Source organism: Fukomys damarensis, unplaced genomic scaffold, assembly GCF_012274545.1.
Source record: "Fukomys damarensis isolate Sample0158 unplaced genomic scaffold, DMR_v1.0_HiC HiC_scaffold_11, whole genome shotgun sequence".
Lineage (NCBI taxonomy): Eukaryota > Metazoa > Chordata > Mammalia > Rodentia > Bathyergidae > Fukomys > Fukomys damarensis.
The window spans coordinates 28,446,007-28,460,479 of NW_022900923.1; the positions used below are offsets into that span (position 1 = coordinate 28,446,007).

Genomic DNA, 14,473 nt, shown 5'->3' on the forward strand with positions numbered 1-14,473 from the left:
CCAAGGAACCAGTTCCCACCACCCCCGAGGAACCCACACCAACCACCACCAAGGAACCAGTTCCCACCACTTCCAAGGAGCCCACACCAACCACCACCAAGGAACCTGCACCGACCACCAAGGAACCTGTACCGACCACCACCAAGGAAACAGTTCCCACCACTCCCAAGGAATCTGCACTGACCACCACCAAGGAACCAGCTACCACCACCCCCAAGAAGCCTGCACCAACCACCACCAAGGAACCAGTTCCTACCACCCCCGAGGAACCCACACCAACCACCACCAAGGAACCAGTGCCCACCACCCCCAAGGAACCTGCACCAACCACCACCAAGGAACCTGCACTGACCACCACCAAGGAACCAGTTCCCACCACCCCCGAGGAACCCACACCAACCACCACCAAGGAACCAGTTCCCACCACCCCCAAGGAACCTGCACTGACCACCACCAAGGAACCAGTTCCCACCACTCCCAAGGAGCCCTCACCAACCACCACCAAGGAACCAGTGCCCACCACCCGCAAGGTACCTGCACCAACCACCACCAAAGAATCTGCACCAACCACCACCAAGAAACCAGTTCCCACCACCCCCGAGGAGCCTGCACCAACCACCACCAAGGAACCAGTTCCCACCACCCCCGAGGAACCCACACCAACCACCACCAAGGAACCAGTTCCCACCACCCCCGAGGAACCCGCACCAACCACCACCAAGGAACCAGTTCCCACCACTCCAAAGGAACCTGCACCAACCACCACCAAGGAACCTGCACCGACCACCACCAAGGAACCAGTTCCCACCACCCCCGAGGAACCCGCACCAACCACCACCAAGGAACCAGTTCCCACCACTCCAAAGGAACCTGCACCAACCACCACCAAGGAACCTGCACCGACCACCACCAAGGAACCAGTTCCCACCACCCCCGAGGAACCCGCACCAACCACCACCAAGGAACCAGTTCCCACCACTCCAAAGGAACCTGCACCAACCACCACCAAGGAACCTGCACCGACCACCACCAAGGAACCAGTTCCCACCACCCCCGAGGAACCCGCACCAACCACCACCAAGGAACCAGTTCCCACCACTCCAAAGGAACCTGCACCAACCACCACCAAGGAACCTGCACCGACCACCACCAAGGAACCAGTTCCCACCACCCCCGAGGAACCCGCACCAACCACCACCAAGGAACCAGTTCCCACCACTCCAAAGGAACCTGCACCAACCACCACCAAGGAACCTGCACCGACCACCACCAAGGAACCAGTTCCCACCACCCCCGAGGAACCCGCACCAACCACCACCAAGGAACCAGTTCCCACCACTCCAAAGGAACCTGCACCAACCACCACCAAGGAACCTGCACCGACCACCACCAAGGAACCAGTTCCCACCACCCCCGAGGAACCCGCACCAACCACCACCAAGGAACCAGTTCCCACCACTCCAAAGGAACCTGCACCAACCACCACCAAGGAACCTGCACCGACCACCACCAAGGAACCAGTTCCCACCACCCCCGAGGAACCCGCACCAACCACCACCAAGGAACCAGTTCCCACCACTCCAAAGGAACCTGCACCAACCACCACCAAGGAACCTGCACCGACCACCACCAAGGAACCAGTTCCCACCACCCCCGAGGAACCCGCACCAACCACCACCAAGGAACCAGTTCCCACCACTCCAAAGGAACCTGCACCAACCACCACCAAGGAACCTGCACCGACCACCACCAAGGAACCAGTTCCCACCACCCCCGAGGAACCCACACCAACCACCACCAAGGAACCAGTTCCCACCACTCCAAAGGAACCTGCACCAACCACCACCAAGGAACCTGCACCGACCACCACCAAGGAACCAGTTCCCACCACCCCCAAGGAGCCTGCACCAACCACCACCAAGGAACCAGTTCCCACCACTCCCAAGGAACCCGTACCGACCACCACCAAGGAACCAGCTCCCACCACTCCCAAGGAATCTGCACCATCCAAAGAGCCATCCTCTATCACATCTAAGGAGGCAGTCCCCACTACCCCTGAGAAGCCTGCCCCAACTACTCACAGGACATCAGCTCCAACCACCACCATGAAGCCTCCCACTACAGCAAAAGCATCTGTTGAAGCAACTCCTGAGTTTTCTTTAGAACCCACACCAAAAGCTCTTAACAAAAGTCCCAAGAAGCCTGCCATAGTGACAACTGAGACTCCTGCAGTGATCAAACCTGAAATGACAACAGCTAAAGACGAGACAATAGAAAAAGAAATACATCCTACATCTGAAATTACAACTGATGCACTCAAGATTACAACAAAAGAGACAACTGAAGAAAAGGCTGAATCCAAAACAAGTACCACCACGCAAGTAACACCTACAACTCAAGATACAACATCATTCAAAATCACTACTTTGAAAGCAACAACTCTTGCAACCAAAGTAACTACTACAACTGAAGAAACTACAAACAAACTTGAAGAAACCGCTGGACCAAAAGACATATCTACTGATTCTAAAGCAACAACTCCAAAACCCCAGAAGCCAACCAAAGCACCCAAAAAGCCTTCTACCAAAAAGCCAACTAAAGCACCCAAAAAGCCTATTTCCACCAAAAAGCCAAGCATACCTAAAGTGAGAAAACCAAAGACTACACCAACCCCCTCAAAGATGACAACAATGTCTGAATTGAACCCTACCTCTTTGGCAAAATTCATGATCCAAACTACCACTAGTCCTAACCAGGGTCCACATTCAGAAATCATTGAAGGAAATCCGAAGAATGAAGATGCAGTTGGCGCTGAAGAAGAAAAGCCTCACATGATTCCCAGGCCCCCTGTGTTAACTCCTATCATTACTCCAGGCATCGATCACTTGGTGAGACCACCCAATCAAGGAATTAACATCAACTCCATGCTTTCAGGTGGTATCAGTTACTTTCATTTTAAAACTTTTGTTAATTTCTACTGATCTTAACGAGACTGCTCTGATTTAGTATTTTACTGAGATGTATTATCTAGAACCTCAACTTTACTAATATGTGAAGTTTTACGACTTCCTTCTAAGTAAGCAGAAGAGTAAGCATAGTAAACTTATTTAATTTTCAGAGAGCTGAGTAATAATGTAGGGTTAGGAATTTAGCTTATTTTTCTTAGGAGTTTATCTTATCTGTCTGTAAGAAGCAGACGTGGTATAGAGAGTGTCAAAAACATTTAGTTGCGACTCTACCCTTAAAAGAAAGTATAAGGCAAAACAAAGTTGTATTTCTTTTTCCAAAGCAACCGACATAGCAGACTAAAAATATCATTTTAAATATACATAAAACACCTACATTAATCAAAACTTGGCCCATTCCGATTTATTATATTTTTTATATAATACTTTTCAGTAGTTTCACCTTTAGGTAAGATGGAGTTATGAAGTATCTCAGCTTTTTCACGTCTAAAATATGCTTCAAACTGTGCCTTCAAGAACTTATGAAAATAAACAGGGAACATTCCTATGAGAGGATGTGAAAAGAATGTATCATTGTTATTTCGTTCTCTATTAATTTTTTGCAAATTTGTTTTAGATGAGACCAATTTATGCAATGGTAAGCCAGTAGATGGACTAACTACTTTGTACAATGGGACATTAGTTGCATTTCGAGGTGAGTTACATACATATTTCAGTTTCTTCCTATTATTTTGTTCTGGTATTTGAGAATCACACTCATGGAAGATAGCTAGCTTGGGTTGAACTTTCTGGAGGGGATCTTGACGAACAAATCTCACATAATGAGAATCTAAAAGTTATTACCAAAATATTCAGCAAACAAAATTATATCACATTGTAATACAACAAAGATCTTGAACTGACACAACTTAGGTTTTACATTCGATTGTGATGTGTTCAAAGGTGTTAACCTCGGAAAATAATGAAAATAGCAGTTACTTCACACTCTGTGGACTTGTTTTCCTCTAAAATATATTTAAATTTGAACAGAAATCATACCCAGTAGAGGCTAAAGCGATCTTAGTAGTTATTAAATTATAATTCTTTCATTCTGAAAGATAAAGGCACTGTAATCCAGAGAAATTATTTTGTTAAGACAGTAAAAAGGCTCTTTCTAGAGTATCTAGAAAACTATTTGGTTATGCTAAATGTCACACTTGGGAACACCTGTTCAGAAATACTCGAATACTCCCTTCTGAATCTGATTGTACTTCTAGTTATATCTTTTTAACATATTCAATCTGTTCTTTATAATAAACATTAAAGTTTTCATTTTGGCTTCTTTGGAGGTGGGTTTCAGTACTCAGCCTGTAGGCTGACATCTCTCTTTAAATTTTAGGTCATTATTTCTGGATGCTAAACCCACTCAGACCACCATCTCCAGCTCGAAGAATTACTGAAGTCTGGGGTATCCCTTCCCCCATTGACACCGTTTTTACTAGATGCAATTGTGAAGGAAAAACTTTCTTCTTTAAGGTAACAAAAATACTTTTACGAGAGAAATCAGAAAATAGAAATTGTAAATTACAATATAATATCGGCCAACTTCCAATTCAGAAGTGTCCCCATATTTTCATGAATATTTGATCATCAAAATGACCTACTTTGAGATTGTTAATGGCTTACGTACTGAAAACATTTAACACTTTCTGCTATACTTTAGCGTAAGAATGATTTCCAAACCTTTTTTTACCAAAGCCGTCATTATTTTCTCTTTTCAATTGTCAGGATTCACAGTACTGGCGTTTCACCAATGATATAAAAGACCCAGGATATCCTAAATTAATTGCAAAAGGATTTGGAGGACTATCGGGAAAAATAGTGGCAGCTCTTTCAGTAGCTAAATACAAGAACAGACCTGAATCTGTGTATTTTTTCAAGAGAGGTACATGTCATATAATTGACAAAATTTTAAGAATTTTCATTCAATATTTTCATTTATTACTCGGTTTTCTGTCAAAAGTTATCTGTTATGGTTGGAATCAAGTATTTCAATGAAAACTGAGGCATTAAGAAGTACTTCAATCTCTAGCTGGGCATGGTGGTGCACACCTGTAATCCCAGCACTTGGGAGGCTGAGGCAGGAGGATCACTGTGAGTTCAAGACCAGCCTGGGCTACATAGTGAGTTCCAGGTCAGTCTCAACTACATAGTGAGACCATGTCTCAAAAAAAAAAGTATTTAAATCTCTTGACATGAATATCACTGTTCATCCTAGTTAAAGCATTGATATAAAGAATCTTATCATGTATACATACTTTCAGTTAAACATGTAACTATACAATTTGTTGATTTACTCAACATGTATTTCAGGGATTAGTGGTTATTTTAATACCTAAAGTAAAGCCATCGATAATATCTCAATTTATTTTTCTGAAAAACAAAAATAGTGATCATTTCCTTTAGGTTGTAAAAGGTGTCTCCATCTTTTCTGGGTGGATTAATACAAAATTTCATATTCTGACTTTCTAATACATAACAGGTGGCAATATTCAGCAGTATACTTATAAACAGGAGCCTATCAAAAAGTGCACTGGAAGACGGCCTGCTATAAATTATTCAGTGTATGGAGAAGCTGCACAGGTTCGCAGACGTCGCTTTGAACGGGCAGTAGGACCTTCTCAAACACACACCATCAGAATTCACTATTCTCCTGTCAGAGTTGCTTATCAAGACAAAGGTAACATTTTAACTGTTAAACATTCCTATACATGAAGTAGATGTAATATGTTCTTATAAAGGATTATTAAATATAAATACTGACCAAATAGTCATAGTAATCTAAATTTATTGATACAAAAACATCAATTTGCCTTAGTGAATAACCAAAGTTCAAATCTTTTTCTTCATGGGTAAGGAAAGCAGTTCACTCAAGTTTATTAATAAACACTATGTATCAATTATCTCTTACCTAAAGCAATGTATAACAAATCCCAAACCCTCAAAACAGTCCTAAAAGACAGGTACTAGTGCCACATCAGAGGGCAAAAACTGAGCCACAGAAATTAATTCACCTAAGTACTGGAGCTACTCAGTGAACAAATTGAGATTACAATGTAGGTCTGTCTAGCTCTTTCCAAGACTGTACACTTCCTGATTCCTTTTCTCCACAAATGTCAACTGCAGGTTTCCTCCATAATGAAGTTAAAGTGAGTACAATGTGGAGAGGATTGCCAAACTTGGTTACCTCAGCTGTAACACTGCCCAACATTAGAAAACCTGATGGCTATGATTACTACACCTTTTCTAACGGTGAGTTACTCAGTAAAATCATAATAGCTTCCCGAATAGATCTCTCTTGTCAAAGTATGGATATAGTTAAAGCAAAAAGCCAAACACACAATGCCAAATAAAGGTGATGTGTTCAACTATAATACTTATTTTAATTGCTGTGAGAGTTTTTTGCTTTAATTTCAATTAAATGGGAGAGGATTACAATTCAATTCTATCTTTCATGACATTACGATGAAACATCTAATTACTTGGGTAAAACTGGTATCGAAAACAATATTTTACCTCTTTGTAAAGCCCTTATGATCAGAAAGACATTAAATTATATTATCCATGATATTTTTCTATTAAAAGACCAAAAATCAAATTTACTCTATTATAATATGAAAGATACCAGAATGTATTTTTTTTAAATGGATAAGATCTAAGTGAATTATTTCCAGAATAGTTTGGTCATTCTAAAATGCTTATTTCAAAAAAGAGTGGAGTCTAACTTTACTTAAAGATGTTGAAAGATGAATCCATCAAGACAATTTTTTTGGTCAGGAATTTTGAATAAAAACATTTCTGCTATGAAAATGATAAACTCCTTGAGTATATTAATCAACTCAAACAGTTTGAGTTCAAGTGTTTTGTTTACTTTTAATTTAAAAAATGATTTCTCTTCCATTTAGATCAATACTATAACATCGATGTGCCTAGCAGAACTGCAAGAGCAATTACTACTCGATCTGGGCAGACCCTCTCTAAAGTCTGGTACAACTGTCCTTAGACCGGTGAACAACAAAGAGTCAACCAATTAAAATGAAGAAAAGCCAATAAATTTTGACACTGAAATACAATTTATTAATAAAGAGTGTTGAAATGAACATATCAATTTAAATACAAAAATGTTTTCAACTCAACAATCATTGCACTAAAACAGATTTGACAATCTTATTCACAGCTATTATAGTTTACAGATCACTTAATTAATATTCCCTCTATTTAGCCCTCCTCTTCCTCCCATTGCATGGCTTACACCTGTAAGAGACCAAAAGAATGAATAATTTACAATATGAAATATCTGAATGGAATGGACATAAAACTATTACCTCTTCCACTCCTACATGCTCAATGGAGATCATTACAATGATTAGACTAATATTTGTATGATGTGAAGACAATCTAATATTAACATTAAAAAATCAGGAAATGCCAGGGATTTAGCTCAGTAGCATTGCGCCTGCCTCACAAGTGCAAGGTCCTGAGGTTTGATCTCCAGTACCAAAAAAAGAAAACCAGGAAATGTTTAGTGTAACGAAGTCACTAAGCTTCATTCTCTTATATAAAAAGCATTTAACAATAAATGACAATGAACATATAGTGCTATAACACTTTAGGTTTTTCAAATCTTTGGATTTAAGAAAGAAATCGAGTATAAGCTCATACTCACTATATTTTAATTAAAAATACAGACTATAGATATGTCTGTAAGAAGCCTCCTGATTAGTAAATGTTCCATATATAAAAATCAGCACTTGGTACATTTGCAAAAATAAACTGGAAGCTTTAAGATTAAAGAACTTGTTTCACTTATTATTGCACACTCTTACTATATAATCAGTATGTCAGGGATTTACCTCTTTGTCTGTTAAACTGACGACTACGGACACCTTGTCTCAGTGCTGTCTGAAGTCTTACACGTCTAAAAGGCTTTGGCTGACTACTGCTAGTATCTAGGAAACAAAGTAAGATACAAGAAAAGTATATTAACAAAACAAAACAAGAAAGCAGTTACAATGGCAGAACTAATATAAAGGCATGAACAAAGGTGTGTTTATCTGCTTTCAATATTAAAGTTTGCTTTTTAACAGAGAAGGACATTTAACATACAAAATGTAAAAAAATTAAAACAAAAATGTATTTTTTAATTTAAAAGTTTGACTTTTTAAATATACTCTCCCAACTTTCACATCTGACTCATGTGCAGATACCTCAAATCCAATCAGCAAATCCTACCAGTTTAAACCTAAATATGTATCCTAAATCTGATTAGTTTTCACTACATCTATCATCCTGTTAACACCATCATTATCTTTCCCGATTTACTGAAATAGCCTCCACACCTTCTCCTTGTTTCTGCCCATTACTCAATTTTAGTCTCTTCTGTACCACAGCCAAACTGATGGCCAGATCATATTACTGCTCTATGTGGAACCCTTCAATAGTTTATCCACAAATCCAAGACAATCACAAAGATCTAGCCTCCCAGCTCTTACCACATTCTACCGCTAGTCTCTGCCCTCATTCTGTTCCAGCAGTGTTACAATGGCCTCTTTGCAATTCTGAAAACACCAGACACTTGGTGCCGCCTTATGCCTCAGCTTTCTGCCCTCCATTCCTCCCTTTCTTCCTTTTGTAGTACTATGATTGAAGCCAGTCTTCACAGAGTACATACTCAGGCCTTTTTAAAAAACAAAACAAAACTATTTTGAGACAGTCTCATGAAGTTGTTAAACTGTCTGAGCTGGGCTTGAACTTTTGATATTCCTGCCTCAGCCTCCCAATATTCTGGGATTATACGTGTGTATCACCATGTCCTCTGGGTTGTTGTGATAATCAAATTAGTTAACACAAGTGGCAATTAAAAGCTATGACAAATGTTTAGAAAAAAATCAATTTATTACAGTTAAAGACATTGCTAAGAATGATAGAAGTATGTTCAAAGCAAAGGATTATATTTTGAGGGAGAATACGGCATTACTTTTTTTACTGCAATAGATTTTTTTTTTTTGGTTTTTTTGAGACAGGGTCTCACTATGTCATTGAAACTGACCTGGAACTCACTATGTAGCCCAGGCTGGTCTCAGACTCACAGCGATCCTCCTGCCTTAGCCTCCCGAGTGCTGGGATTACAGGCATGCACCATCACGCCCGGCCAAGGCAATAGATTTCTAAATTTAAATATTTTAGTGCAATTTCTGTCAAATAAAAACATTACAATGCATCCTCATCTGCCTTTTTACTGGATCTGGCACCATGCAACTTCTGGCTCTTTCCCGAACTCAAACTGACCATGAAAGGTAAACATTTTGAATTGCTTCAAGGTATGAAAGAGGCACAACAGCGCAACTAAAGATATTAATGAAAAGAGGACTTCCAGAAAGTGCCAAGATCGATAGGGCAAGAGTATTCTCAGTAAGGGAGAGTATTTTGAGGGGAATTAAATGACAATGTACTTTTACTGTAATAATTTCTTTAAAATTTCTGGATTCATCATATGTTTTAATTATACCTCCCACAGCCCGAAATACTGAGTATTCAATAAATGCTATTGTTACTGTCTTAAATAATAATTCCACAGAAGGAGCTTTTTTTTTTTTTTTTTGGTACTGGGTATCAAACTCAGGCCCCTGTGCTTGCGAGGCAGGCAGCAGAACCACTGAGTCAAATCCCCAGCCCCAGAAGAAACTTTTACTGTAGGCAACAAATAAAATTATTTTTCAAAGTTAATTTCGAGAACTTAAAAAATCAAACTCTGAAACTTCAAGCATATTTTTGAAGCATCAGAGTCCCCACCCCTAGACCCCCTTTATTAATCTCAGTAAAACTGTCATACATAGGCCAAATAAATAGGAAGATGCTCTGGTTTAAATATACGAGATCCAAGAGTTCTATGAGAGCAGAATATTTGCTGACAACCATTAATCTAGATGAAATAAAAAAAGTGACCCGACCAGGTGTGGTGGCGCATGCCTGTAATCCCAGCACTCGGAGGCTGAGGCAGGATCACTGTGAGTTTGAGACCAGCCTGGGCTACACAGTGAGTTCCAGGTCAGTTTCAACTACATAGTGAGACCCTGTCTGAAAAGACCAAAAAAAAAAAAAGACCTGTTCTTTCAGAACGGATCCCACTGTGTCTGCTTGTGACTGTCAATGCCAGAACAGCCTTATGTTTATGCAAAAATAAACCAATTTTCCTTTAATGATAAAATTTCCCTTTTAAATAATGAATTTGAAAATTCAGAAAACAGATTATTGATTGTTGTTAATAACGGTGTCTTTGCAAGCAAGTTTGACTTATGTAAATTGTATTGTGGTAAGAACTTACCTACAGAAGAGCTGGAAGGAGGATCCTGGCTGGTAGAAGGGAGATCTGACTCATCAGACGCCTGAACAGGCTCTTCTTCCTGCTGGCTATCAATTTCTAGGCCTGCTTCTGAACTAATACTGAAAAGAAAACAAAAAATGGACTACAAAGAATAAAACTGGTTCTGGAATGTATTGTAATTGTTTCTAAATTCTTTTCAATATAAAGTAGTTTAAATATAATTTAAACATTCTCTGAACCAGAGTTCTCCTTTAACTGAAAATTATACACTCTGACATTGGTAATTATGTTTTTGAAAGAGGCAGGGGGAAAGAGCTCAAGTTGTTCTTTCCTTATTCTTTTTCTTTCTCTAGAGATGTCCTATTTTTTATTTCTGTTTTTCTTCTTTTCCTCTTTACCTTTTTTTTCCTTCTGACAAGAATATTTACATCCTTGACATTCATAGCAGTACCTAGCTTTTGGTAAATTCCAAAACAATTTTTTAGGAAAGCAAAGTACCAAAATAATTCACACTAATCACAGTTATTAATACTACACCAGGGCTGGGGATTTAGCTAAGTGATGCCACCCCTGCCTTGCAAGCACAAGGTCCAGAGTTTGATCCCCAGAACAACAATAACAACAAAAATACTATACCAGTAACTCACCATGTTTCTATCCTGGGTAAGATAGGCTAAAGGGCATGTGAAATTCCTGGATCAATGGCTATAATCCTACTTTTCTCCCATTTAGGAAGCAACAGTACAAGAATTTGTTAATATCTGCAGGACTAAACTAGCTATAACAATGTACCTAGAGAGACAATTGTGTGCTAAAGTTAAGAAGTGCTGGTGAAATGTAAAGTGCACGGGAATGAAATAAGGGCTTTGGTTTTAGTCTGAGCCGGTAGCCTAAGTAAGTTACTGTATTTTAACTTACCAAGTCTTTGGTTTTATTATTTGTAGAGTGAGGATTACTTTGCAGGGATATCATTTGGATTAGAAATGACATACATAAAGTGGCCTGAATACAGGGTATGGAAAAAATGGCAGAAGTATTCTTCTCCAAATAAAACAGCACTATGTTAGAGAATAACAACAGACCTGTTCTTTACCTCTCGGACTACAGATGACCTATATGAAATGTTGCTAATAAAGTGCTTGAGCTTTAATCTAGGAAATCTGGGTTCTATTTGTAGCTATGCTTTAGTAGTTCAAACTTTCCATTTTATAAAAAAACAGGTTCCAATATGAAAGTTAACTTTTTCAAGACTACCATTCAATTCCTCTTTCCATTAAATTATTCCACTTCCTTTGGATTAAGATATATTTGTTACGAGATGCTGCTCTGGTTGTTAAATTTTCTTTATAACTAATATGTTAAAAAATCACTACAAAATCTCTTATTTTTATGAAGTCAGTATTTCAGAAATGAAATCTAAATGCCCATAAATAAAGAGTGATAATTATTTGAGAGCCCACTACTAAATGGAAAATGAGTCATTTACTAATATTCCTAATTTTCACACAAAGACCTCTTTCTCTGGAAGAAGTGCAAGCAGCTATGTTAATGGAAGGGCACCAGTAGTTTTAAAGAAATATTTTATTCTCAGTATTTTTGCAATTTCCAGGGAAATAACAGTTTTTGAGATCATTTTCTATAAGTCTCCAAGTTCTAAAATATATTACTACATGCAAAGTAGCCTTTCAAAATGCATGACTTGGTTTACTATTTTAACAGGATGTTTTTTAAAATAGCTAAACATATTGATTCCTGGCTAAAGGAAAACAAATGCAAAAATCTAGTGACTCTATAGGAAGAAAAGCTGTAAAATAAACTTTTACCCTTCAGATTCTGCCTCCACAAATACTTCATCTCCATCATCTCCTGCTGCTGTTTCATTTGTCGTGGACAAAGTGCCAGTGGACGTTGTCACCATGGGAACGGACTGAGACGCATGCTCTGACGCATCTGAGGCGGTACTCTCCGTAAACACAGTCACTTTCAAAAGAAATTAAAACCTTAACCTGTGGTATATTAAACTGTCAGAATACATTTCACAGGTTTCCATTTAACACTAAAACACAAAATTCACCTGCCTTTGATACCTACCTGGGGCTGCTACTTGTAGAGGAGTAGTAGGAACACTTCGGCCACCAGACTCTTCCTCATGAGCTAGGAAGAGGGGTGTTTCATACATCCCTAAACCTAAAAACAATTCTGAGTGTTAAGGAATGCCTGAAAACCTAAAATTTCCATTAATCCAAGTATCTGAAAGAAAAAAGTAATGAGAGATGCCTAACTTTGGTGAAGCCCACAATATATTTCACTAACAACTATGATCTTAAAATTTTAAATATAATTTAAACATTCTTTGAGAATATCCTTTAATAATTAGCTATGTTATTATTTTCATTCTTAATTTCAAACAAGCTAATATTTATTGACTAACAATGAAAAATTATTAGTTTTCCATTTTGCTAATGAAACTTCCACTAAGGTTATAAAGCTAGTAAACATCAGCTTTCAAATTCAAGCCTAGATCTAACTCTCAAGTGTAAAAAATTAGCCTAACATACAAAGGCAAAAAAAAAAATTTCAAATTTAGACAGGTGTGGTAGTGTACACCTGTAATCCTAGCACTTAGGAGACTTAGGCAGGAGGATCACTAAGAGTTCGAGGCCAACCTGGGCTACACAGTGAGTTCAAGGCCAGCCAAAACGTCACAGGGAGACCCTGTCTCAAAACAAAAGACAAGCAAACAACAACAACAAACAAATTTAGATGGAGCTTGTAATTTCATACAAGAGAGTACTGCCGAGTTGGAGCTAACATCCTGAAAAACCAGGGAATAGGTTACATTTTATGACTTTTATAAGGACTACAAATTAATCTTTTGTCTTGGACTTATTTTACATATGCCAGATAGCCTCCCAGAAAAACAATGGGTCATGGATTCCTGACTGAAGAATAAAGAATAATTAATTCCACAAATAGAATAGTTTATGTGTAGATAACTATTTCTAATACACAATTTTGGATCATTCTACTTCATATTTTTTAAACTTTATTTTTTTTTAAATATCAATGAAAGAAAATTTTAAATGGGAAAAAAAAATCTAGTCATACATTTAGACATAATATAAGTATCACATTCAGTTCGGAGATTTAGGCTCAGTGGTTCCACCACCTGCCTCACAAGTGCAAGGATCCGAATTCGATCCCTGATACAAAAAGAAAAACCTTAAACAAAAAAGACGCTACAGTCCTTCAGATAACTTTAAAATGGCTGCTAGTATCCACGTATATTATTGGTTCAACATGTATTCCTGGACACTTGCCAAAGGACACAAATATAAAAGCCAGTCCTTATGCTAAAAAGAAACTAGAACTTTGTTGGAAAGACAGTATTTATATAGGAGGCAATGTTTAATAAGTAGTAAAAGTATGTAACTTTCTGTGTACATTAACATGGGGTTTTAAAGATCAACTTTTAAAACATCTACACTTGCTTTATTAATAACAAAAACTGGGGTCGGGGATTTGGTTCAATGGTTCTGCCGCCTACCTTGCAACCACAAGGGCCCTAGTTCAATCCACAGCACCAAAAACAAAGCAAAACAACAACAATCACATCAAATGTCTTATTGCTGAAAACATACAAATCCAAGAAACCTCCGGGTCTATTTAGCTATTTACCTCCTTGCGAAGCAAGCTGGCCAAGATCAGAGTGACTGGAACTTGTTTGTGGCATATCCTCAGGTGGCCCAAATCGGAATCTAGGAACACCAGCAACCTGTGGAGAACTACAGGGACAAAAACTAACTGCAGGTGAAATTTAGTTACCTGTTTAAATCACCATTTTAAAGAATATAGGAAGAACGCAGAACAAGCATCAGCAAGCTAGGGAGAAAACAGACTGAAAATAATACTGATAAAGTGTTTTTTTACTTATAAAAATATTTTCTAACAGTACCAACTGTAGATACATTCAGCAATAATATGAATAACCTGTTATTTATTTAACTTTAGCTCTCCTGAATAATGCTCACTTTTTTGGAATCCATTAGATATCCCCACATAGATACACTAAAAGCAACACACATTCAACAGAAAATATACAAAAAGTTAAAATGAAGTCATGAGACAAAGATTTATTTTCACT

At 38.5% G+C, this 14,473-nt stretch overlaps 2 protein-coding genes across 3 annotated transcripts in view; one reads left to right on the plus strand and one right to left on the minus strand.

The window, feature by feature from the left end:
• Nucleotides 1–7,098, plus strand: part of Prg4 (proteoglycan 4) — a 17,834-nt gene extending 10,736 nt beyond the window's left edge. The window contains exons 8-14 of the mRNA XM_010635429.3: nucleotides 243–2,934; nucleotides 3,583–3,660; nucleotides 4,345–4,481; nucleotides 4,734–4,890; nucleotides 5,488–5,685; nucleotides 6,132–6,257; nucleotides 6,911–7,098. Of these exons, the coding sequence (XP_010633731.1) occupies nucleotides 243–2,934; nucleotides 3,583–3,660; nucleotides 4,345–4,481; nucleotides 4,734–4,890; nucleotides 5,488–5,685; nucleotides 6,132–6,257; nucleotides 6,911–7,008 (3,486 nt within the window). The 3' untranslated portion in view covers nucleotides 7,009–7,098. The remainder of the gene's footprint in view (nucleotides 1–242; nucleotides 2,935–3,582; nucleotides 3,661–4,344; nucleotides 4,482–4,733; nucleotides 4,891–5,487; nucleotides 5,686–6,131; nucleotides 6,258–6,910) is intronic.
• Nucleotides 7,099–7,110: 12 nt separating this feature from the next.
• The window catches only part of Tpr (translocated promoter region, nuclear basket protein), a 56,380-nt gene continuing 49,017 nt past the window's right edge, over nucleotides 7,111–14,473 (minus strand). For both annotated transcript variants that reach the window (XM_010635431.3, XM_010635430.3), the window contains exons 46-51: nucleotides 14,008–14,114; nucleotides 12,421–12,516; nucleotides 12,153–12,309; nucleotides 10,330–10,448; nucleotides 7,859–7,954; nucleotides 7,111–7,259 (exon numbers count right to left, since the gene is read on the minus strand). In XM_010635431.3, coding sequence (XP_010633733.1) covers nucleotides 7,204–7,259; nucleotides 7,859–7,954; nucleotides 10,330–10,448; nucleotides 12,153–12,309; nucleotides 12,421–12,516; nucleotides 14,008–14,114 — 631 coding nt within the window. In that variant the 3' untranslated portion in view covers nucleotides 7,111–7,203. The remainder of the gene's footprint in view (nucleotides 7,260–7,858; nucleotides 7,955–10,329; nucleotides 10,449–12,152; nucleotides 12,310–12,420; nucleotides 12,517–14,007; nucleotides 14,115–14,473) is intronic.